General features: G+C 54.7%; 1 protein-coding gene across 1 annotated transcript; it reads left to right on the top strand.

Annotated features, from left to right (window-relative positions):
• Positions 1-22433, top strand: KIFC2 (kinesin family member C2). The gene is made up of 20 exons (XM_081323531.1): positions 1-213; positions 313-490; positions 4270-4360; positions 4981-5123; positions 5639-5894; positions 6714-6901; positions 7534-7599; positions 8185-8322; positions 9405-9602; positions 11900-12067; positions 13075-13222; positions 13408-13538; positions 13790-13901; positions 15208-15398; positions 16051-16155; positions 16972-17105; positions 18062-18185; positions 19316-19445; positions 19898-20127; positions 21385-22433. Exons 2-20 carry the CDS (start codon positions 368-370, stop codon positions 21508-21510), a joined length of 2802 nt encoding a protein of 933 aa, XP_081179657.1. The 5' UTR covers positions 1-213; positions 313-367; the 3' UTR covers positions 21511-22433.
• The last annotated feature ends 3440 nt before the right edge of the window (positions 22434-25873 follow it).

Below are 25873 nucleotides of genomic sequence, written 5' to 3' on the forward strand. Positions count from 1 at the left end.
CACACCCGCAGCCACCCCCGGGCGCGCGCGCACGCACGGACACACAAACCCCGACGGACGCAACCACAGCCACGCAGCCAGGCGGAGAGGCAGAGGCGCGCCCACGCAGCCCGCGCGCAGAGACCCCACTCCGGGACGCGGGGCGCCCCTCGCCTGGAACGTCTGAAGCGGGGCCGGCGGCGCGTGTCGCCTCCTCCCGCCCTCCAGCTGCCCGTCCCGGCCGGGAGCGCCTCCGCCTCGCCGGCATCCCCGGCTGCGCCTCCCGGCTCCGCCCGGGCCCCGGCGGCCACCCTGCTCCTCCGCCGCTGGGAGGGCTCCGGCCGGCCGGGCTGCTGCGCCACGGCCCGGCCCGCTCCGCCCGGCGCCCATGTACGCCTTCTACTCGCTGCTGGTGCTGCTCTTCTACGCGCTCTTCAAGAAGGGCGAGGCGGGGGCGGCCCGGGGGCGGCGGAGGGCCCCCCAGGCGCTGCCCCTCGCCCGCCCGGCCCGGGTAAGAGGCGGCGGCAGGAACCGGCTGGGGGGTGGGAGGGGGATGCGCGGGACCCTCGCTCTCTTCTTCCAGGGCGGGGCTCCGGGGAGATGCGCGGCCCGCCCCCAGCCCCCCCTGGCCGCCGCCCGGGGGAGTGGGGGTCGCCGGGGGGGGCTTACTGCCGAAGCCCCTGGGCTGGGGGCGGCTGGACCCTCCTTGCCCTCTCGGAAGGAAGGGTCCGGAGCATCCTTGCCCCGCTTGGGGCGGGGGGGGGCGTTTCCCACCCTCCCCACAGCTCCCAGGACTCCGGAGGGCGGGGGGGCGGTTGGTCCCTCCTCGCCCTCTTGGAAGGGTCGGGGGTCGGCGACGAGCGCGGGGCCGTGGGGAGGGGGCGTTTCCCACCCGCGCCGCAGCTGCGAGGACCCCGGTGTGTGGGGGGGGGGCGGATAGCGCGGCCGGGGAGCGCCCCTCCCTCTTGGCCGGGTCCAGCTCCGCGGAGAACCGCAAGCATCCTTGCAGCGGGGTTCGTTTTTGGGGGGGTGCAAAGCCCGCGGACCCCCGCAAGAGCCTCCTTTCCGGCCTTAGGGGGGGAATTCAGCGCGCCCACCTGCCGCGGCCCAAGCTAGCCAGAAGGGATCCCCTTATGCAAATGGATCCTCAAGGCCAGTTTGGGGGGGGGTTGCACAACAGCAGCCCGCCCCCTTTCTTGTTGCGATCAGCCTTTACCCCTTTGCTGTAGTAACCCAGCAGAATATCTGGACCCTGATTGATTGATTGATTGATTGATTGATTGATTGATTGCTCCCAGTCCCTAAAGTGGCTGGAATTCCTGCCTGCTGCTTCTTTTTTGGACGTTATAACGTGGCTTTAACTGAATTTGGTTATTTCAGCTTTTCAACCCTGCTAAGCTGCTCTGGGGGCTCCTCCTGAAAAAAACTGAATCGTGTCTTAAGGATCAAGTCTTATCAAATAAAAGAAGCGAAGGGAACTATTTTTTTTAAAACCATCCTGGCAATTGCAGTTCATTTAGTGACCCTTCAAAGTTTCGACGGCACTGAAAAAAATGGACTTATGACCATTTTTCACCTGTCCTTGGATGAAGCCCCCGCCCCACTTTGCCGTATACCCGGAGGTCACGTGATCAAAATTCAGATGCTTGGCCACCGACTCGGATTTATGACGGTTGCGGCATCCCGGGATCACGTGATCCCCTTTTGCGACCTTCTGAAAAAGTCAGTGGGGAAGCCGGATTCAATTAACAACCGTTTGGCTGATTTAACGATTGCGGTGATTCATATAACAACGGTGGCAGGAAAGCTCATAATGTGGGGCAAAAGGTCGTAAAAAAAAGCAGCAGAAAGTTAGGGGGTCAACTGAGGTCATAATTGGAGGACTGCCTGTATTTATTTATTTATTTATTTAAAAGATTTATATGGCCGCCCACTGACTCTCGGTGACTGGGTGGCTTACAAAGTATTTTAAAAAAACAGTATACTGTAAAAGAATAAAAAACAGTCACACCGCCCACTTCTGCCCCCAGGGAAGCAGGGAGGGTTGTTAAAATTCACTGGCAGACTTTCTAAAGTTGGCCCCAGGCGTGTTTCTTCTGCTCTGCAAAAAGCAGGTGATGTTTCATCTGCCTGTCCCAGCCCCCTCCCCAAATACCTGAGGCCGGATTAGCCTGATAAAAGGTGGCCTGCCTGTGACAGTAGGTGCGGCCCAGACAATTGCAACCTAGTGTTGTGTGTGCAATGCAACGTTTCCAGGAAGGCAGAGGATTGATTGCAAACATTTTATTCAACTTTTGTTGCATGATGGACCTATGTCTATTCTATGTTTGTAAACACAGGTCCATCATGCAACAAAAGTTGAATAAAATGTTTGCAGTCAACCCTCTGCATTTAAATAATAATATTAATAATAATGGAAAGAACCTTGCAGGTCTTGGGAGGGGTTCATCCAAAGTGCATGGCTAAGTGTCTTAAGGAGAGTTTCTGTCATCCAGGTCATGGCTGTCCCAAAGGTGCTTTTTTAGGAGTCCACTGGACTTGCAGACAGCTGGTCATTTGCATTCCAAGTGGCCTCAAGGACCCTCTAAAAGGATGCAAATGACCAGCTGTCTGCAAGGAATATAAATCCTTCTCTTCCCCACCATCCAGTCAGAGCTGAAGAAAGAAGCTTCTTGGACCAGAGGAGAAACATCTTCAAAGGAAAAACAAGAAAGTCCAGTTGCCTCCTGAAAAAAGCACCTTTGGGACAATTCATCCTTCATTGTGGATTCTGGACACTGTTTCCCACGCTGTGGGCTTCTGAGGCAGCCCAGGATGTTTGCACCACAAAGCCACGTCTACTTGTGCAAAGCTCCACGTAGATTTCACACGCCTCCTCGTGTTGAACGGATGAATATATGACTTTAATAATTAACATATAATCTCATAAATAAATAATAGGTTCCATAAACAGAGGGGTGTGTCTCCTAGAGCTCCTGGCAAACTGGCAGTGCTGGAAGAGAGTTCTCCTGAGCATGTACAGAGTGTCTCTTCCTCTCGGGAGATTCCCGTGGCTTGTGGTTCTCTCAGGTGACTCTGCTCCAGGTCCTTTTCTCCCTCTCTATCACATACACAAACAGACACACACACACACACACACACCTGCACCCCTGTCTTCTAGCAGCTGCAGCAGCCTATAGATTTGCACTGCACGTTCCCTGGAGGACGAGAAAGAGCCCCACCCTCGGTGATGGGGTTTCCATAGCACCTGCCACTATGGCAACAGAGCCAGAGCACCTTCCCCATTCAGGGGCCACTCAGCTGGGAGAGGGGTTACCCCAGGCCAGCCCCCCAGGGAGGCCACACCTGTGTGCCTCTGGCCAAGGCTGTGCATGATGGAGAGCGAACCGTGAGCCGTGGCAGAGGGCTCAGACTCCGGGGATTCGGCTCTGCCGGATCCCCCCAGGAGTTGCAAGTAGCCCGGCCAGGATTGCAGCACACCAAGCCGAGTGTCTCGCACCCGTGTGCCACACCAGGTCATGTAGTGCCAGTGCAGCTGGGTGTCTAGCCACTAGAATGGCGCTTGCGTGTGTTGTCTCCCAGAAATGCTGAGAGGGAAATGCCAGTATTTGAAAGAGACAGCTTGGTCTAGTGGTTAAGGCCCCAGGTTAGAAACCAGGAGACTGAGAATTCTAGTCCCGTCTTAGGCATGAAAGCCGGCTGGGTGATTTTGGGCCAATCACCAGCAGACTGAGAGTTGTAGTCCCGCCTTAAGCGTAGAGGTTAGGTGGGTGACTCTGGGCCAATCACCAGGAGGCGGTGAGTTCTAGTCCCACCTTAGGCATGAAAGCCGGCTGGGTGATTTTGGGCCAATCACCAGGAGGCAGTGAGTTCAAGTCCTGCCTTTGGGATGAAAGCCAACTGGGTGACTTTGGGGCAATTACTCTCTTTTGGCCCAGCCTACCTCAAGGGTTGTTGTTGTGGAGAAAATAGGAAGCGGGAGGACTATTAGATCCCCTTGGCTCCTTGAGTTATTTGCAAAAATAATAAAGGCAAGATACAAGCAAATAGATCCCCCAGTTTAGGAGAGGAATTCCGTCTGCGGGGCCTGATTGCCAGCCCTTGCCGGGCGAGCTGGGTATTGTAGCCGATGCCAGCTGGCACCTTCTCAACGGGCCGAGTCCCAGCCCCATGGAGATGTCCGAGGCAGGAGGCTGTGATTTGCCTGTTCCTAATCTGAAGCAGGCACCTGGGGGGGGTGGATTCCCACAGACCCTCCCAGGGGGCTGACCCGTTTCTCTGCCTCCCCAGGGCCGCAGAGCTTTCTCGGAGGAGCTGCCAGAGGAGAGCCCCAAGACCCCCTCGCCCGACCACCGATGGTTGCAGCTGATCGATGTGGACAGTAGGCGTCTCTCCTCTTCTGCCCCCCCCCACTGGGGCAGGCTCAGCACGGGGGGGGGGGGAGGGGTTGGGCCAGTTGTCCCCTCCTCCCTCCCCAGCAACAGATGCTGGCAAGGGGCGCTGCCAGGCTTAGGGTATGGGCAGGGTCCAAGGTCGCCTGGAAGCCTCTCACTGGAAGCAAATTAAGGGGGAGGGGTCTTCGTTCTCTCTGCTTTGCAGCTCAGACTCAAGCGAGCATGAGGGGTGCTGGGTGCCTTCTGAACTCCGTGGTTTTCTTGCAGACGTTTCATTACCCAACTAAGTAAACCTCCTCCTCCCCCCCCAACTCCTCTTTCTTCTAGCACTGATGATGCTCCCTAGTTGGGTCATGAAACATCTGTAAGCAACCAAACCAGGTCAGAGAGCATAAAGGACCCCACAGTCCTCCTCCTCTTCTTCCTCCCCCTCCCCCTCCCCCTCTCTCCTACCTTCTCCTTTATCGGAAGCAAGGCAGCATCCCAGCCAAGCTGAGCCTGGCAAACTGCTGGCCTGCAGAGGTGGGAGGGGGCGCCTGGGGCATAGGGAGGGGGCTTTCGGCAAGGGGCAGCAACTCAATCTCACCGGCCTGCTTGGTCTTGGCAGGCAGCTCCGAGAGCGACCGAGGCAGCCCCACGGATGAGGAGGAGGATGACCTGTCCTTGGATGAAGCCCCCACCCCACTGACGGAGTTCCTGGCCCTGAAGCGCGAGGCAGCAGCTGCCGAGAGGGAGATGCTGTGTGGAAAGGTTGCCCCCAGTTCTCCTGGCTTAGGTGGGGGGGAGTTGCAGGGCCTGAGTTCAAATACCCCTTGGCCCGGAGGAAGAAATCCCCCCCCCCCGGTCCAGCCGTGCCTCCTTCTAGCTGAAGGAGAAGCAAAGGAGAGGGTCCCTGGGGTGTTGGTCTCGCAAGGAGGGAAGGAGAGAGGCCTGTCCTGGGGAGGGGGATATTTCACCTGGGGCCTTCAGCATTAGTGGTGGGGGGCTATAAGAGCCGGACCCTGCCTTTCTTTCTTCCTTTACTGCTACATTCACACAACCTTGGTGCAGAGGCAGGGGTTCTAGTCCTGCCTTAGGCACAAAAGCCAGCTGGGTGACTTTGGGACAATCTCCAGGAGACTGGGAATTCTAGTCCTGCCTTAGGCATGAAAGCCTGCTGGGAGACTAGGGAGAACTGGCCTGCTGTTGCTCACCCTGTGGCTAACCTTGCTCTCCCCTCTTCCCACCTGCCCACGGGACCCCCACCTTCCCCTCTCCCCACGCAGCCCCCGGAGTCCCCCCTGGTGCAAATGATGCTGCAGCTCTTCTCCTTCCTGGAGCGCTACACCCAGTTGCAGCAGCTGCAGGAGAAGGCTGGCGAGTATCGTTCGCGCCTGCACTGGGAGGAGAGCCGGTGGCGCCGGCAGAAGCGGGCTCTGAAGAGGGCCTGCCAGCAGCGGGTGACGGACAAGCTGAGCGTGATCCAGAGCCTGGAAGCCATCATCCTGGAGCAGCAGGGCATCCTGGAGAAGATGCAAGCAGGTGAGGTACCCCCCACCCCCCCACCCCGATAAGGATCCAGTCGAAAAGCCAACACAGTCCTTGGTTCCATTAACAGAGGGATGGAATCCAGATCAGGTGAAGTGTTGATACCACTTTACAAGGTCTTGGTAAGGCCACACTTGGAATCCTGCATCCAGTTTTGGTCACCACGATGTAAAAAAGATGCTGAGACTCTGGAAAGAGGGCAGAGAAGAGCAACAAAGAGGATCAGGGGACTGGAGGCTAAAACATAGGGAACAGTTGCTGGAATTGGGTATGTCTATTGAAGAGAAGGACCAGGGGGGACAGGATAGTACTGTTCCAGTATCTCAGGGGCTGCCCCAAAGAAGAGGGAGTCAAGCTATTCTCCAAAGCACCTGAAGGCAGGACAAGAAGCAACGGATGGAAACTAATCAAGGAGAGAAGCAACCCGGAACTAAGGAGAAATTTCCTGCCAGTTAGAACAATTAACCAGTGGAACCACCTGCCTCCAGAAGTTGTGAATGCTCTGACACTGGAAGTTTTTAAGAAGAGACTGGGCAGCCATTTGTCTAAAAGGGTCTAAGCTAGGGCTTCCTGCCTGAGCAGGGGGTTGGACTAGAAGACCTCCAAGGTCCCTTCCAATTCTGTTATTATCTTTCTCTGAGGTGCCTTCAGGAGGGGCTGGCCTCCCTCCAGATCTTGGGGAGGGGGAGCTGGATGGGGGGCGTTGCCTGGTCCACCCTGAGGAGCGCAGAGGTCCAGGCTGAGCTTTGGCCACCTGCGCAGGACCCTTCCCTTTCCTGCCCACCCCCACTGCAACCCTTCTCCTCCCGCCAGGCCCGAAGCTGCCCTCCGCTGGCCTGCTCTGCCCTGTGGCCCCCGGGGGCCTGCACCAGCTGGTGGAGTCCCTCAGCGCCCTGCAGGGGGAGCGCAGCCGCCTGGCCGAGGAGGTGGAGGGTCTCCAGCAGCGGGTCGAAGAGCGAGAGAGGGAGAAGCAGCGGTTGGCCAGGAGCTTCCGCCACCAGGTGAGACCCCAGCCGAGCGCTGGCTATTGTGCTGGAGCAGGGGGGGGGTCAGACTAGAAGATCTCCCAAGGTCCCTTCCCAATGGTTATTCCATTACAGGAAATTCTCGACTTACGACCACAGCCGAGCCCAAAGTTTAGGTTGCTAAGTGAGTTTTGCCCCATTTTGCGACTTTTCCTGCCAGAGTTGTTAAGCGAACGAATACAATTGTTAAGTTGGTAACACGGTCGCTAAATGAATCCGGCTTCCCCATTTCACTTTCCTTATCAGGGGATCTCAAAAGGGGATCACCTGAGCCCAGGACACTGTGACTGTCATAAGTCTGAGTCAGTTGCCAAGCACCCGAATTCTGGTCCCGCGAGGGTGCTGCAACGGTCGTCCGTGTGAAAAAACAGTCTCTTAAGTCCCCCTTTTTCACTTTGGACAGTCAGTAAATGAACTGTTGTAAATTGAGGACCATCTGTATTTTATCCTCCCTGCCTGTCGAGGAAGATCTTTCAACGGCTGCTTGGGGTTGCATGCAGAAGCGGGGGGCTGGGGGGCACTTGGGTGGCCCCAAATCTGGCACCCAAAGAATTTGAGGGTGGGGGTCTTGAATGGGGGTGACTGGCCCGGGGCTTCTTTCCTGGCAGATCCGAGGCCTGAAGCAGCAGATCCGAGCACAGGAGGAGGAACGTGAGCAGATCCGTCTGGGCATGGTGAGGAACGGGCCCCTCGCTCCAGGCGGGGAGGCCAAAGGGAAACGGGGACAAGGGGGGTGGGGTGGGGAGAGTCCCAGCAGGTGCCGTAATGGGGGAGGAAATGTGGGGTTTCTTCCCCAAGAAGAACAGGTCGTGGCTCGTGCAGGGAACTCGTGAATCATGAACTCAGGATGAAGGAGAGAAGCAACCTGGAATTAAGGAGATATTTCCTAAGAGTGAGGACAATGTGAGGACAATTAACCAGTGGAACAGCTGGCCACCAGAAGTGGTGGGTGCTCCATCGCTGGAGGCTTTTAAGAAGAGACTGGACAGCCACCTATCTGGAATGGCCTCAGGGCTTGAGCAGGGGGTTGGACTAGAAGGGGGGTCCCCAACTCCCCACCGGTCCATGGCCTGCCAGCAACTGCGTCACGGAAACAAATGAAGACCCTTCCGTGGGATGCAGGCCCCCTCCGGTGCGCGGAAAAACCTTTCTGCACGGAAGCGGCCCCTGGTGCCCCATAGGTTGGGGGTTGCTGGACTAGAAGACCCCCCGAGTCCCTTCCGGCTCCCTCCTCGACTGAACGCCTCTTTGGCCCCCAGGGCGTGACGGACTCGGAGAAGCGGATCCACAACCTGACGGTGGAAAACGAAGGTCTGAAGCAGAGCCTGCAGCTCTCCCAGGGGCTCCTCCAGCAGACGGCTGCCCTCTCTGCCCAGCCCCCCCCTGGGACGGCCGTGGTGAGACCCTCCCCTGCCCCCTTGTGAGGGCCAGCCCAGGGACCCCAATCCGGCCCAGGGCTCCGTGACCTCTTAAGAGGGGCCTTCCTGCCCCCGAGTGGGCTGAGATTCACATTCACCCTTCCAACTCTATTCTATTCTATTCCATTCCATATTTTCTATTCTATTCTATTCTATTCTATTCCATTCCATATTTTCTATTCTATTCTATTCCATTCCATATTTTCTATTCTATTCTATTCTATTCTATTCCATTCCATTCCATTCCATTCCATTCCATTCCATTCCATTCCATTCCATATTCTATTCTATTCTATTCTATTCTATTCTATTCTATTCTATTCTATTCTATTCTATTCTATTCTATTCTATTCTATTCTATTCTATTCCATTTCATATCCTATCCTATTCTATTCTATTCTATTCTATTCTATTCTATTCCATTCCATTCCATTCCATTCCATATTTTCTATTCCATTCCATTCCATTCCATATTCTATTCTATTCTATTCTATTCTATTCTATTCTATTCTATTCTATTCTATTCTATTCTATTCTATTCTATTCCATTCCATTCCATTCCATTCCATATTCTATTCTATTCTGTTCTGTTCTGTTCTGTTCTGTTCTGTTCTGTTCTGTTCTATTCTATTCTATTCTATTCTATTCTATTCAAATGGGGCCGGGGGAAGGTCAAGTCAGCTCTGTGGAAAAGCATCTTCGGAAGAGCGGAAATGCCCAGTCCTGCCACAGTGAGTTGCGAGGGCAGCAGTGTCACCACAATTGACTCCTCTGAGCATGTGAAGAGTCACAGACACGCTCTGCTCTGCCATCAGACAAAGCATTCAGCTGATTTGGCCAGGAAAGGGGGCACCGGCGTTCAAAGGGGCTGGGGGCTCCTCTGGGCTGGGGGTTCTCATGTCTTGGAATCTGCTCCTTTCCCCCCCCCATCCCCCCGCTCAAATTCCGCATGCAGCACATAGGTGCGTGTAGGTGTGAGTTAATTCTTGCTGCTTGCGATGTAATTTTTCACACTTTTTGCCACACGCTAAGCAAATAAAAACTCTTGGGGCCGCTTGCAGGAGAACGAGGCTCTCCGCAGCCAGGTCCTGCAGCTGGAGGCCAGCCTGCAGCGGAAGGCGGAGGAGCTGATGCGACTGGAGGCGCGCCTGGACCGGCTGCAGTGGCTCCGGGAGAGAGAGGTGTGGCAGCTGGACAAGCAGCTGTGCGGGCTGCAGCTCCCCGGGGAGAATCTAAAGAACTGCCCTCCTGCGGTCCAGGTGAGTGCGGCTGGGGGTGAGGCCCCTTCTCTGCATGGAAATACGTGGGGGGGGGCAAACCAAGGGCAAGGAATAAAAAAGAGGCGTGCCCAGACCATCGGGGAGAAAGAAAAGGAGAAGCGGGTGGCAAGTCATTATTCTTTATTAAATTTCCACGCCACCCATCTCTCTCTACCAAGCAATCCCGGGTAGCTAATAATAACGAAATAAAACTACTGCAGGATTAAAACAGGAAAGCCTCCGATGTTCAAAGCGGAAAGCTTAAAATTAAAAGTAAGAGACGGGTCACCAGGCGGGGAAAGAAGAAGCTCCCCAGAAATTACTGAGGACCCCGTCAAACAGCAGGGACCCCTCCTTTCTCTTTGCCCTCTTCGCGCTGCGTCCCCCTCTGGAGGAAACAGCCCTGCCATCTCTGCCTAGGGCAGGGGTAGGCAACCACGGCTCTTTTATGACTCGTGGACTTCAACTCCCAGAACTCCTGAGTCAGACTCAGGAATTCTGGGAGTTGAAGTCCGTGAGTCATAAAAGAGCCGTGGTTGCCTACCCCTGCCCTAGGGGCACGCCGCATCCCATGCCGCATCAGCTGTGCCCAGCGTCACGACGGCATTCTGGATAGGTGCCTCGTGCATGTGCTGACGTCGCTGAGCCAAGGTGACCCCAAATGGTGTCATTGTTGGCCTTTGTCCCGGATGACCCAGGCTGGCACTGTGGCTTCTCCCCATCTGGGCATGCCAGCGAGGGCCATCCTGGTCGCATCTGCCTGGCGCAATGAAGACAGGGGTGATAGGAAGCAAGGCTTTGGACCAGCTGGGTGGGGCAGGAGATAACAAAACAACAGTGCTCCAGTTCTGGAGGCTTCTAAGAAGAGACTGGACAGCCATTTGTCTGAAATGGTTTATACCAGGGGTCTTCAAACTTGGTCCCTTTATGACTTGTGGACTTCAACTCCCAGAATTCCTCAGCCAGGCACGTGTGAAGTCCACAAGTCATCAAAGGGCCAAGTTTGAAGACCCCTGGTGTATAAGATCTCCTGGCTGAAGCAGGGGGTTGGACTAGAAGACCTCCAAGGTCCCTTCTGACTCTGTTATTCTTAGCCTGCTCTGCAAACTCTGTCTTTAACAAGCCACAGCTAAAGAAAGGGCAGCCAAGTGCCGCGTGCGAACCAGACCGTGGCCTTGCCTGGGGAGGCTCCGTGGGGTGTCCTCTCCTGAGGTGACAACAAAACAGCAGAGTTGGACGGGACCTGGGAGGTTTTGTATTTGGGTTTTATTGCTGCCCAGAGTCTCCAAGAGTGAGTTGGGTGGCCCCATCCATTTTCTAAATAAATAAATAAATAAATAAATAAATAAATAAATAAATAAATAAATACATGGATGGATGGATGGATGGATGGATGGATGGATGGATGGATAGATGGATGGATGATAGGTGGATGATAGATAGATAGATAGATAGATAGATAGATAGATAGATAGATAGATATGGATGGATGGATGAATGGATAGATGGATGGATGGATGGATGGATGATAGATAGAGAGATAATAGATGGATGGATGGACGAATATACAGATAGACAGACGGACAGACAGAGATAGATAGATAGATAATAGATGGATAGATGGATGGATGGATGGATGGATGATAGACAGACAGACAGACAGATAGATAGATAGATTAGATAGATGATAGATAGATAGATAGATAGATAGATAGATAGATAGATAGATAGATAGATATAGATGGATAGATGGACGGATGGACAAATATACAGACAGACAGATAGGGATGGATGATGGATAGATGGATGGATGGACGAATATACAGACAGATGGATGGATAGATAGATAGATAGATAGATAGATAGATAGATAGATGGATGGATGGATGGATGGATGGATGGATGGATGGATGGATGGATGGATGGACAGACAAATATACAGACAGATAGATGGATGGATGGATGGACGAATATACAGATAGATAGACAGATGGATAGACAGATGAATGGATGATAGATGGATAGATAGATAACCCACCCACCCCCTGGTTAATCACAGGATAGCTGAGCAGGCCCAGAGCTGGCTGGGGGAGCACGAGGGAATCCTGAGTTGGGAAGCCCTCCCCACTGAAAAAAGGCGGAGACGTGCCAGTGGGGAAGCCCGGAGCCCCCAGTCTGACAAGCTGGGCGGGTGGCAGTTGAGGAGAGGGGCTAAGAGGGTTCCCTTGCAGGGGCTGAGGGGTCTGGGGGTCATCCATCCCCTTCTTATGCGCCGTGCCGACCTTCCCCCCGCCCAGGGCCTGGGGCTGCCGGCGGACCCCTCGCAGGAGCTGCAGGCATTGGCCCAGGCGGAGGAGCAGAACCGGCTCCTGATGCAGCAGCTCTCCTCCCAGGCCCAGCGGTGCCAACAGCTGGCGGAGCAGCTGCAGAGTTCGGAGGGGGCAGCATCTGCCCTCCGGCGCAAGGTAAGCTGCAGGTCTTGGGCCGTGCTCTGCCCCAGGGGAGGGGCTCACCTCGACATCTGCAGCGCCCTCCCTGAAGGAAAGGGCAGCTGACGGCCTCTCCTGTCCCGGGGATGGCCCGGTCCCGGTGTGTGTGTGTGTGTGTGCGCGTGCTGTGGGGTCACTACAAGTAGCCCTTGACTTACCACCATCCATGTAATTTGAAGTTACAAGAGCACTGAGCAAAAAGCGACTCATGGCCGTGTTTCACACTTACGACCACTGCAGAATCCCCACGGTCACATGGTGAAAATTCAAACGCTCGGCAACTGGCGTGTACTTATGACTGTTGCAGCATCCCCCTGGGGTCACGTGATCCCCTTTTGCCACCTTCTGACAAGCAGAGTCAACGGGGAAGGCAGATTCATTTAAGGACCAGGTGGCTAACTTAACAACGTCAGCAATTCACTTAACGGCTAAAGAAGGTCATAGAATGGGGCAAAACTCTCTTAGCAACCGTCTAACTTAGCCACAGAATTTCGGGTTCCCCAACCTTTCCGGCTTTGTGGACCGACGAGAGAAGAGGGGGAGGGGAGTTCCGTGCAAGTTGCCAGCAAGCGCGCACGCAGCTCCGTTTTCTCGCAGGCTTTGTACATGCGCCAGCCGCTCACACACACAAGTGGAGCGCACCCACTCGCCCGCTGCTGGCGCAAGCCAGGAAGACCGTCTGTGCGCTCGCCAGGCGTTTCCACGGCCCGGTTGCAAACCCCTCGTGGCCCGCCAGTGGGCTGCGGCCCACAGGTTGGGGACCCCTGTTTCCGAGCAAGGCTCCCCAACCTCGGCAACTTTAAGACTTGGGGGGCTTCCAGCTCCCAGGATTCAGCTGAGCGTTGAAATCCACCAGTTGTAAAAGCTGCCGAGGTTGGGGACCCCTGAATTAGAAGGAAGAGCTTGAGGGAGGGGCTTCATCGGCCACCTTGAAGGCGGAGGGTGGCCCCTGCCCCTCCTGAAGGGCCCTCTCGCCCCGACAGATCTCTGCCTACGAGGATGAGGTCTCGGGGCTGCGCCAGCAGCTGCTGCAGGAGATCCATCAGCTGGAGGAGCAGAAGGCGGCGGCAGTGCAGGAGGCCTGCCGGGGGTCCGAGGAGCGTGCCCGGCCCCTGTGCCAGCAGCTGGCAGGTATTGGGGGGGAGGAAGTCGGGGGGGGGGGGGGAATGCATCAGGCCCCAGGGAGGGTGGATTCCTCCCCCCAGGGAAAGGAGGGCTCCTGCCAGGAACAAGCAATTTCCTCCTTGGAGTAACTGCAGGCTGGCGGCTCACCCTGGCCTTCTCCCCCTCCCCCATTTTGCCCCCCCCCGTTCCAGGAATGAAGCGGCACCTGCACACCCTCCGCCCCTTCCTCCAGGGGCTGCAACTGGATTTCCGGAGCTTTCGGGGAGAAATGGGGAGTTTTGCCCACTGTTACAAAGCTGCCATGGAGGAAGCCAAGCTGCAGGTGAGGCTCAGCCGGGCTGCCAGGGGGATTCTGGGAGTTGAAGTCCAGCAGTCTTAAAAGCTGCCCTCTGTGCCCCCCCCCCCGGGGATGCCTCCCTTTTGCGGCTGGTCCCCGCAGAGCCTCAGATTCCCTCCGGGAGGAAAGTCAGGTCGGGAAGGGCCTCGGGGCAGGCTGAAGAGGCTGCTCCCCGCAGGCTGGGGGCTTCTGGGGGGGCTGCTCTCCCCCCCCTCATGCTTCCCCCTCCCCTCCAGATGTTCTCGGTGATCAGGGCGGTGGCGCAGGGCAGCCACGCTCTGCAGGAGCGCTACCAGCGGGAGGTGCAGCTTCGCAAGAAATATCAGGACCAGCTGCTGGAACTGAAAGGTGTGTGGGGGGGTGCCTGGGTATGCAGGGGGGCAGGGGGGGGGCTTTCCCTGGCTTGGTTTCTTGGGGGGTGGGCAGACCACGAGAGGCTGAGGGAAAGGGCGGATCCCCTGGCTGGCTGGGAGGAACGGAAGCCCCTACACAGCTTCCGAATTCAGGCTGGATATAAATAGAAGGAAGTAAAGTAATAGACAGAATTAAATTAAATAAATAAAAATAAATTAAATAGTAAACAGATAATGTAAAATAAAATAGCAAAAATGGAAAATACAATAAAACAAAGAAATAAAATAAAAAATAAATCAATAAAGCCAAACTTAAGAAAAAGTAAGTGGAATAATAAAATAAAGATTAAAATCAATAAAACAAAACTAAAAAAATAAAACCAAGAAAAAGTAAACTAAATAATAAAAGAGAAAGTGAATAAAATAACAAAAAAAGGAAAAAAAAAGAAAAAAGAAACTAAATAATTAATGCATTAAATTAAATTAAAAAAATCATTAATGATGATGATGATCATCATCATGTCCCAGGGGAATCTTTGCCACTGCACAGATTGGGGGTGGGTGGGTGGGTGGTTCTGAGGGCCCCCAGTCCTTCCGGTCCTTCGACTCCCCCTCCTGCCCCCCCCCAGCACCAGTGAGCAGGCTCCCCCCCTCCCCCCCCCCCGGCCAAACACCCAGCTCTGAGGGCCCATCTTAGTCCCAGGGAAGGGCCTCCTCCAGCATTCATTTCACGGGCATAATCTTGGCTCTGTCCATCCCTGCTTCCCAGGGTCTTTGACTGCAGCAAGCCTCATTGTGGACTAGCAGCTTGAGGGCTCCTCCTGGAGGGCAGGTGGTCCCTGCCTTTCCTGGATGCCACCTCTGTTCCCAAGAGAGGGGGAGGGGAGGGGCCTTTTAATTCCTCACTCCCCCTCTTCCTTGCCCAAATTGTAGAAAAGCAGAGATTGAAGGGCCCCCAGCAGCCGAACAAAGAAGGACACCCCGCAATGGAGCTGGTGGATCTCCGGACGCAGCTCTGCAGCTTCCCTTTGGCCCTTCCCGGTCTAGCCTGAGGCCCTGAGATCTCCTGGTGGTCCCCCTTCCACTTCCAGAAGCAGAGATGAGATGCGCATAAGGCCATAGGCAGTGGAAACGGCAGGGAAAGCTGCCTCTGCCACAGGCAGCTGAGGTGTAGGGAGAAAGCATCAGGGGGGGCTCGTTCCTGTGTACGGGGACCCCCCCAGGAGCCCAAAACAGGGCCCTGCCCTTCTGCCTTGGTGGGTCAGCCTGAACGGACCCTGCCCGCCCTCCCCACCCCGCAGGCAACATCCGGGTCCTCTGCCGCCTGAAGCCGCTGACCGAGGAGGAGCAGCAGCAGCAGGGGGGGGCCCAGGGGGGGGCCGGAGTGGAGGCCAGCCCGGCCGAGGACGGCTATGTGACCGCCTGCTACAAGGGGAAGGAGCACCGCTTCAGGCTGGACAAGGTCTTCCTGCCCTGTGCCACTCAGGAGGAGGTGAGGGCGCCCCGTGGGCCGGCCGCCACTGGGGTCTCGACTCAGCCCCCCACTCCCCGGATTCCTGGGGAGACAGAACTGAGGGGACAGGATGTGGAGGGGGCGGGGGCAACACATCACTGTACAAACTCTGGGAATGTTGCAACTGGGATGAGGTCCCATCGTGCCCTGCCTTATACTGGAGGGCTCTGTTTTGGGGGGGGGCTGCCTGGGGGAATTCCAGGAGCCCCCTCTTTCCCCCTTAAGGAAAAAGGGCACCACTCTCTCATTTCCCCTGCGGGTTTGTGTGTGTGTGTGTGTGTGAAGCTTTAGGGCAGGGGTCTTCAAACTTGGCCCTTTTATGACTTGTGGACTTCAACTCCCAGAATTCCTCAGCCAGCATGCACGCTGGCTGAGGAATTCTGGGAGTTAAAGTCCACAAGTCATAAAAGGGCCAAGTTTGAAGACCCCTGCTTTAGGGGGATCACGAGGCTATGCGGGGTCCTGACGCAGGTCAGTGGGTGACACCCGTCCCAGTTTCTAGACCCCCCTCTGCCCCCTCCCCGCTCCTTCGCAGCTCCCACTCTCTATGGTACCTGTAAGGAAGTGGGGGCAGCAAAGGCCATTGTTTGGTGAAACACCCCCCCCCCCCAATTCCTCTCTACCCTGGCAGGTCTTCCTGGAGATTGAGCCGGTGGTCCTGTCTTGCCTGCAAGGCTACAACGTTTGCATCTTTGCCTACGGGCAGACGGGCTCCGGCAAGACCTACACCATGGAGGTAAGGCCTTGCCCAGTGTGGCGTGGCTGAGTGGGGCTCCCACCTCAGGGGGGGTCGGGGATCTGGGACTGGGCCGGCAGTGGGTCTCCGGTGAAAGGGAATATTTGCAGCTCAGGGCTAAACTAGGGGGGGGGAATCCTTGGTGCTCTCTGAGCTTGGATGTTTTCTTGTGGACGTTTCATAACCCAACTAGGGAACATCATCAGCTCTAGAAGGAAGAAGGGTTTGTTCTCCGATTATACACAAGGCCCTGTCAGTTGTATGTAAAAGAGGGCAAACCCCCCTCCCTCCTAGCACTGATGATGTTCCCTAGTTGGGTGATGAAACGTCTGTTAGAAAACCACCCAGCTCAGAGAACACAAAGGACCCCACATTCTTCTTCCTCCTCCTCCTCCTCCTCCTCCTCCCCTCCTCCTCCTCCTCCTCCTCCTCCTCCTCCTCCTCCTCCTCCTCCTCCTCCTCTTCTTCTTCTTCTTCTTCTTCTTCTTCTTCTTCTTCTTCTTCTTCTTCTTCTTCTTCTTCTTCTTCTTCTTCTTCTTCTTCTTCTTCTTCTTCTTCTTCTTCTTCTTCTTCTTCCTCCTCCTCCTCTCCACACGCCTCACTCCCTCCTAGCACTGATGATGTTCCCTAGTTGGGCGATGAAACGCCTGCAAGGAAACCGCCAGGCTCAGAGAGTGTCCAGGCCCTCATGAGTCTCTAATGCCCCTCTTGTGCAGAAGAGGAAGGGAGTTCCAGAAGAAAAATGCCCCCCACTCCCACCCCCCGGGGCCTGCTTCCCTGGGAGGAAGAGGTTCCCAAGCTCTGCTTTGCTTCCAGGGGCACCCGGGGAATCCGGGGATCAACCAGCGGGCCCTGCGAGCTCTCTACCAGGAGATGGAGGCCAAGCAGGCGGAGGCGTGGAAGTTCTCCGCCCACCTGACCATGGTGGAGATCTACAACGAAGTGATCAGGTGAGCAAAGGGGGTGGTGGTGACCGGCACCCCCTTCAAAAGGCAGCTCTTTGCAAGCTGGAGATCAAAGGCAACCGAGAGCATCTATCCGGGCCTGATTTGGCCTTTTCTGGCACTGCCTGGGACCCAAGGAGGAAGAGCCAGCCCCCACGGACGCCTTAACTTTGCTTTGTTTTTTAACCTTCCACGCCCCGCAGAGGTTTCATCCTTGAAAGATGCTATTTATTTATTTCCATCCCGCCTTTATTACTTTGTAAACCACTCAAGGCAGTGAACATATCTAATCTTCCTTCCTCCTGCTGTTTTCCTCACAACAACCCTGTGAGGTGGGTTGGGAGAGACGGATTGGCCCAAAGTCACCCAGCCAGCTTTCACGAGGAAGGCAGGACTAGAACTCCCAGTCTCCTGCTGATTGGTCCAAAGTCACCCGGATGATATTATTATTATTATTATTATTATTATTATTATTATTATTATTATTATTATTATTATTATTATTATTATTATTATTATTATTATTATTATTATTATTATTATTATTATTATGGCTAAGGTACAACCCGAATCCTGAACCCCAAAAAGCAATCCGTTCCATTGATTAATTGTTCTCACTCTCAATGGGGATAAAGAATAACTGAGTTGGGAGGGACCTCGGAGGTCTTCTAGTCCACCCCCCTGCTCAAACATTTCAGACCAATGGTTGTCCAATATCTTCCTAAAAACCTCCAGTGATGAAGCAGCCACAACTTCTGGAAAGCAAGCCAATTCCACTGGTTAATTGTCCTCACTTTCGGGAAATTCCTCCTAAGTTCCAGGTTGCTTCTCTCCTTGGTTAGTTTTCATCCGTTGCTTCTTCTCCTGCCTTCTGGTGCTTTGGACAAGAGCTTGACCTCCCTCCTCAAGTATTGGCGGACAGTTCTCTGCTCTCAGTTGCCTGTTCTCTCTCCCCTCTCCAGAGACCTACTGACCAAGGATCCTCAGGAGAAATTAGACATCAAGTTGCATCCTGATGGGAGTGGTCAGCTACACATCCCCGGCCTCACCAGCCTGGAGGTCCAGAACTTCTCCGAGATTCAGAAGGTCGGTGAACTGGACCTCTGTCTGGGGGCCAGCTCGGCCGGGTGGGGACTGCCAGCCCGATGGTGAGCACGCTGGCCAGGGAGGGGGTCTGCCAGGGAAGGTGAGGTTCTGGGTTGGGGATGGTCATTGTTGCTTGGCGTGGCAACGCCAAAGCTCACCTGTTGCCGGATGATGGGTGTGAGCCAGTTTGGTCTAGTGCAGGGGTCTCCAAACTTGGCAACTTTAAGACTGGTGGACTTCAACTCCCAATCTGTTCTGGATACAGGCAGTTGCTTTCGCCCCAGCCCCAGACAGATTAACTCCACGGAGGGTTTCATGCAGATTACTTTATTCATCAGGATTTCTCTAAACATTAACTCACAGTTATTGCAGAGATTCTTCTCAGGCACATTTCACAATCTGATCCCATCACGTAGGTTAAAAAAACAAAAAAGCTTCTTCCATACTAACGGAGCAAACAGATCGCGTGGCTGGACTTCATAGAGACCTCGCTGACTGGAAGGTAGCCAGGAGATCTAAGGGTCTCTGGCAGAAGGAGGGTCTCTGGGCCAAGGCAGTGGGGGCCGTTCCCTCACTGTTTCCAGGATGGCTTCGTGGGCCGCATGAAACCACTTCGCGGGCCGGATCTGGCCCCCGGGCCTTGTGTTTGACATGTCTGCCTTAAGGGGACAGTTCTTAATTCCTAAAATACTACTTGCTCTAACAGCACAGAGAATTCTGGGATTTGAAGTGCACCAATCTTAGGAGACCCCTGCTCTAGTGGTTGAGGCAGCAGGCTAGAAACCAGGAGATGGTGAGTTCTAGTCCTGCCTTAGGCACAAAGGCAGCTGGGTGACTTAAGCCAGTCTCTCTCTCTCAGCCCTGGCAAGGAGACAATGGTAAGTAAGCCGCCCCCGAAATCTTGCCAAGAGAACTGCAAAGACTTCTCCGGGCAGCTGCCAGGAGTCCATCCTGACTCGAAGGAAGGCACAAACACAAAAAAGAGAGAAGGTGGCTAAATCCTTTTGTTGATTATGGATTTATTTCGTGCAGATTTGCCTTTCAGACGGAGCCTCCGGGCCCTGGATAATGGCTCTCCCCCTTAAGAGGGGCGATCCTGACCAATTCCCCTCCCCTTTTGCTGCACCCAGATTCTCCAGCTGGGAAAACGGAACCGCACCACTTTCTCCACCCACATGAACGCCCACAGTTCCCGTTCGCACGCTCTGCTCACGCTCACGCTCAGCGGCACTGAGCTGGCCAGCGGCACCAAGGTGACAGGTAGCTTCCCTGGGCAGGGCAAGGGCTGACCTGGGCATCTGAAGAGGTTCCAGAGAGACCTCCAGATGCAGGGTGGGAGAGGCCTTGGGCTTCTCAAGAGGATGGGCTTTGGAGGACACCCTTCAGCTTGGAAGCCCCCCTGCTTCTCCCTCTCCGCCCTTCCAGGGCAGGGAAGGAGCTGGGCTGCTGGGCTCCTGCTTCAGATGGCCTTCCGGCCGCTGCATGTGGCAGCCTCTCCATCTGGGCTTGCTTGCACCCTGCCAGTCCTTGGCCTCCCTTAGTGACGCTCTCCCTCCAGGTGTCCTCAAACCTTCCATTGACACTGGGGGGAGGGGGAAGCCCGAAGGACCCCCGCCACAAAATGCTCGGTGCCCTTTTTGCCCCCTTGTCCTGGGGCGATGCAGGGCCTCTTCCAGCCCTGGAGAAGCTTGCCAACCACACTGCCCTCGCAGGGAAGCTCAACCTGGTGGACCTGGCCGGCTCAGAGCGAGTGTGGAAGTCCGGCGCGCAGGGGGAGCGGCTGAAGGAAGCCCAGAGCATCAACCGGTCCCTGCTGGCCCTGGGCGAGGTCATCCAGGCCCTGCGGACCAAGCAGGCCCACGTGCCCTTCCGCAACTCCAAGCTCACCTACCTGTTGCAGGACTCTCTGGGCAAAGGCAGCAAGACGGTCATGATGGTGCAGGTGAGGGGAGGTGGCGTGGCTGCCCCCCCCCCCGAGGTAGCAGGGCCCGAGACCCTTGGCTGGAAGTCCGCCAACGGCTGCAGGGGCCAACAGTCAGCCTTAGGGCTGCAAGATCCCTCCGGCTCCTTGGCCTTCCGTGGGGAGACCCTCTCACCCCCCCCATTGCAAAAGGGGCTAGGCTGCCAGGCACCAAAAAGGCCAAAAGACACCCCTGGGCCGCCCGGCTTTGGGTTTCCACCTGCTTCTTAAACGGCCTCTCACGCCATGGAGACGGAGGCGCCATTCCCACATCTTGCGGGCGCCTGGGGTGGGGGAAAGTGCCATCTTCTATGGAGCTTCTCAGTCATGGTCGCCCCAAGGGGGCTTTTTCCAAAAGGCAAGTGAACTTTCTTTCTTTCTTTCTTTCTTTCTTTTTCTTTCTCTTTCTTTTTCTTTTTCTCCTCTTTCTTTCTCTTTCTTTCTCCTCTTTCTTTCTTTTCTTTCTTTTTCTTTCTCTTTCTTTCTCTTTCTTTCTTTCTTTCTTTTTCTTTCTTTCTTTCTTTCTTTTTCTTTTTCTTTCTTTCTTTTTCTTTCTCTTTCTTTCTCTTTCTTTTTCTTTCTCTTTCTTTCTCCTTTCTTTCTCTTTCTTTTTCTTTCTTTCTCCTCTTTCTTTCTCTTTCTCTTTCTTTCTTTCTTTCTTTCTTTCTTTCTTTCTTTCTTTCTTTCTTTCTTTCTTTCTTTCTTTCAAAACGCTTTGCTTCTCATCCGAGAAGCTTCTTCAGTTCTTCAGAAGTTCTTCCGTTATTCAGAACTGAAGAAGCTTCTCACATGAGAAGCAAAATGTTTTCGGAGAAAAAGAACCCGAGAAAGTTTGGGCCATTTTCTCAGCCATTCCTGCAGGATTTGCAATGCAGAGGGCTCTGTGTGTGTGTGGGTGTGTGTGTGAGACGCAGTTGTAGGACCAGGGCTCTCAAATCCAGAGCCAGCTGCCAGGACAGAGGCAGACCCTCGGGTCTCCAGCAGTGAGACCTTGGGGAGAGTGTCGGTCCTGCCTTCTGGAAGCCTCCAGGTCCAGGACCCTCCCCCCTTTTTTCTCCCCTCCCTTGAGAGCTGGGGGAGGGGGCACATTGGGATTGGGCAGTGCCCCCCAGCACCTGGCACGTGGGCTCCAGGAGTTCCAGCCGGGCGGGGCACCAAAGGGCTTTCCTGGTGGGAAATATGCTTGGGGAGGGGCTTCGGGGCCTTCAGCTCCCCCTTTTCTCCCATCTGCCTCCTCAGATTTCCCCCCTGGAGGAGAATGTGGGCGAATCCATCTGCTCCCTCAAGTTTGCCCAGCGGGTCTGCAAAGTGGAACTGGGCCCAGCCTCCCGTCGCATCAAGGCCCCGGACCAGCGTGAGGTCTGAAACCCCCGGACCTCTGGCAGGCCTCCCTTAGGCTTAGGGAAGGAGCTGAAGGACTGGGCAGGGGGTTGCCTTGACCAATGGATCCTGCCAAGCAAGCTGGGCAAAGCATCTTTGAGGCTCCTGGTGGGGCCCCTCTTCAAATCTGGCAGCCTCCTTGCCTTCCAGCTCTGCCCCTTTTCTGCCCCGGTTCTCATATTTGCAGGGCCCACCCCTCCCCAGGGCAGAGAAAGCTCCCCCCCCGCATTTGCCCCCCCTTTCCCGAGAGCCTCCCTCATTTGCCAAGCATCCCCCCCCCAAAGCAGACTTCCCAGGGTGCAAAAGGAGTTGGGGGCTACATTTCCCTAGCCCGATTCACAGGACTAAGAAGCGGCATTGCCCCCCTGCAGACGGGGCTTGGAGCCAGTCCCCCCCGGCCTTCCCCAAAGGAGTTGCCCACCTCCTCGCATCCCCCTTACGTCTGTCAAGTGTTAAAGGGCAGGTATTGGGGTGCGACCCCCCCACCCCACCCATGGCATGAAAGAGGATTGCTGGCACAAGCCCACATCCTCTTAAGACCCAGGAGTGCATATTGGAACACCTTGCAACTCTACCTGGCTTTTCGCTGTGCAGGACAGCCCCCCCACACACACACAATTTGGGGAGACCACCCGCCATTATCTTTTTTTAGCAGAGGAAGCTGACACAGCTGCCCAGAACTTTCCACCCAAATGGCAGGAACTGCCTGCTCGACGCCCCCCCTCCCCCCAGATTTGCAATGGGCCACTTTTATCAATGCTGCCTGTGATAATATATTGCGTCATGTTTTGCACATCGAAATCAGAGCTGGAAGGGACCTCGGAGGTCTTCTAGTCCAACCCCCTGCCTGGGGCAGGAGACCTTATGCTTCCCCCTTTCCTTTCCGGGCCCAGTTCCTGCCACATGAGTGAAGCCTCAGAACGATAAAGGACAATAAATTGGCATTGCCAGCTCGCCCTGTGGTCAGACTCTGTGTATGTGTGTGTGTGTCCTCCTTTTCCTTGGCCCATTTGTGCTGCCGGTAGCATCAGCCAGGTTCACACACTTTGCACCCACACAAGAGGGTTTGTTCCAATCATTATTTGCAACTGAGCTGTAACTGGCTGGTTTAACTAAGGAGAAACTTCCTGACAGTTAGGACAATTAACCAGTGGAACCACCTGCCTCCAGAAGCTGTGAATGTTCCAACACTGGAAGTTTTCAAGAAGAGACCGGACAGCCATTTGTCTGAAACGGTATAGGGTTTCCTGCCTGAGCAGGGGTTTGGACTGGATGACCTCCAAGGTCCCTTCCAACTTTTTATAATATTATTAATTTTTATTTATTATTATTTATTATTATTTATTTTTATTTATTATTATTATTATTATTATTATTATTATTATTATTATTATTATTATTATTATTATTATTATTATCCTAAAGCATCCTTATCAGGTTACCAACAAAGGGGAATATTTGTAGCTCAGGAGTAAAAATGGGGGTGGTCCTTCGTGCTCTCTGAGCTTGGCTGCGTTCTTATTTTTTTTTCTTTATTAGTTTATAATATAAAATATAAAATTATGGAAGATAATGGGAAAATTAGTGAGGAAAGAGGGAAGTGGAGAGGGGAAAAAGGAAAAAAAGGTGTTGACTTTGACTTCCTTTGTTTGGTAGAGTAGAATAAGAACATCAAACCTCAATCTTTTACCTCAGGGGTCTTCAAACCTGGCCCTTTATGACTTGTGGACTTCAACTTCCAGAATTCCTGGTTGAGGAATTTTGGCCTCAATTATGGTCGTAAACCGAGGAGCACCTGTGGTATAAACTAGCCATGTCTACAACAACAAACCAATCTCATTGGTAAAACCCCAAATCAAAATTTCATATTTTTTTTCCACCTCAAGCACAAAGCCCAGAGGTGGTTTCCAAGTAGAAACAAAAGTAATTTGCAGCCATCCGTCCATTGTGGGAATCCATGTGTCCATTCCTTTTTTGCACATAATCTAGCTGCTAAGCTTGGCTGTTTTCTTGCAGAGGTTTCACGACCCACCCAGATGAGCTGATCACTGCTGGTATTACCTACTTTGGGTAATGAAAACCACCCAGCTCAGGGAGCACCAAGGACCCCACAGTCTGCCACCTTCGCTCTGCAAACCCACCTTCTCTTCCAGCCCTGATGAGGTTCCCTAGCTCAAGGGTCCCCAACCTGTGGGCCACGGGCCAGTAGTGGTCTGTGGTCTGCTGGCCACCAGGCCGCAAGACAAGCTGGCCAGGGTGCGTGCTTTGTGCCCACATCCCCCTCGCACTAAAACAGGCTGCCGCTGCACCTTGGGCTAGGAAAATGGGACACTGCCATGGTCCCTCAGGACACAAAAATGGGGACGCCACTGCGGCACCTCGGGTTGCAAAAATGGGATAATGCCACACCACGGGGTGCAAAAACGGGGCACCGTTGCGCTGCAAGGTGCAAAAACTACTTGTCACGCCGCAGGGCATGGAAATGGGGCACACCACAGGGTGCAGAAACGGGTGCCAACTCCACAGGGCACAAAAACGAGCCACCGCCACTACAAGGTGCCAAAACAGCCACAGAAACTACGTGCTGTGCCACACAAGAAAAGGGCCAAGGCCGTAGTATCACGCAGGTGCTAGTCCCGCCCCATATGCACGTGTGTAAAATGCTACCCCCCCCTTTTCCTCTGGCCTGCCAACCTCTTCTAGGCCAAGCTCAGAGGTGGTCTCCTCCTCCAAGCCCCTGCCCTTCTACAGTAGCACGGATGCGGTTACCTCTTTGGGTCATGAAACATCTGCAAGGAAAACAGACAGCTCAGACGGCAACAAGGACCCCTCATCCCCATCATGGCTTAATCAGGGAGATTATTGATGGCACTGTGGCTGAACTGCAGTCCATAAGAAGTGCCAAAAAACCAGAGAAGGAAACAACCATGTTTGAAATATAAAATTTGTTAATTTAATAACACATTCAACATGCCCTTGAACACTGGGCAGAAATGAAATTGACACACTCGGAATAAATAGGAGAATTTGTACACTTTCGTTCAGGGGAATGTCGGCCAGCCCCTTCCTCTGAATCGGGGCACCCTCATAAAGGGGGGTAATGGTGGGGGGGCAGGGGCTGGAAGGGGACCACCCAAGGGAGAGGGGAGAGCCAGGGGGCATCTGGTGCCCGGCCAGGTTGCTGCGCTTCCACTGGGGCGACGGAGACGCCCGGATACGGGTGGGGAGGGCAGGGGGCCGTCACCAAGTTCCAATACGGAGAACCCCCGTACGGGGCAGGGCCTAAAGTGCAACAGGGCAGGCTGAGCGAAGCCGGGATGGTGAGAAAGGTCGGCAGGGGGCAGGGTCCCCGAGCTGGGGGCAAAGTGCCATGGCTGTTGTGCCAAGGAGGCATCTGGAAGCAGTCTCTGCAGCAAGAGGGGGGCAGCTGTGCCTGAGGGCTGGCCGGCGGGCAAGGCTCCCCCTGGCTGCCCTCGCCCAGAGGGTGGAGGCGGCTGACGGAGGCCCTGTCCGAGCTTGGGGGCCTGGATCCGGCGCTCGCCTCCTCGCTTGGGGGCTTCAGCAGAGACTTGATGGTGAAGGTCGTCTTGCCCAGAGGCTCGGGGGTCTCCTCTTCCTTGAGGGGGAGGGCTTCGGCAGGGAGGGGCGACTGGGGGGCCGGAGCACCACCGGGAGGCACGTAGGGACGGCCGTGCAGCACAAAGGGACTGAGGTCGGGGGCGAAAGCCACTTCCCCTTGGCGAGAGATGGCCGTGTTCTGCAGCTTCAGGGCTTCTGGGGGAATGCGGTCGACGTCCACCGCCCAGTAGTTACCCTTTCCTTTCGGTTTGGACGGATCCTTCAGCACCTGGGGGGTGGGGATGGGAAGGGTCTCTGTAAGGAGGCAAACCCCCACCCCCGGGTTCAGGGGGAAGAGGTCCCCCCGCCCTTTCTTGCTCTTTAGCTGAAGGATGATGATGGGATTTGAAATCCAGAGTATCTAGAGCGGGCTCTTCAAACGTGGCCCTTTTATGACGTCGACTTCACACCCCATAGGCCTGCCTGGCGGAGGAATTCTGGGAGTCGAAGTCCACAAGTTGTAAAAGGGCCAAGTTGGAAGACCCTGATCTAGAGCAGTGCTTCTGGATCTCAGGAATGTTACCACGGGTGGACTTCAACTCCCAGATTTCACCAGCTAGCAATGCTGAAGAGTTGACGTCCAGGGGGGGGGGAATTCTGGGAATTGAGGTCCACCAGGGGGAATTCTGGAAGGTGAGGTCCACCTATCCCAGGGGTAGGCAACCTCGGCTCTTTTATGACTCATGGACTTCAACTCCCAGAATTCCTGAGTCAGAATTCTGGGAGTTGA

The sequence above is a fragment of the Vipera berus genome (assembly GCF_964194415.1).
Source record: "Vipera berus genome assembly, chromosome: 3".
NCBI classification, from domain to species: domain Eukaryota; kingdom Metazoa; phylum Chordata; class Lepidosauria; order Squamata; family Viperidae; genus Vipera; species Vipera berus.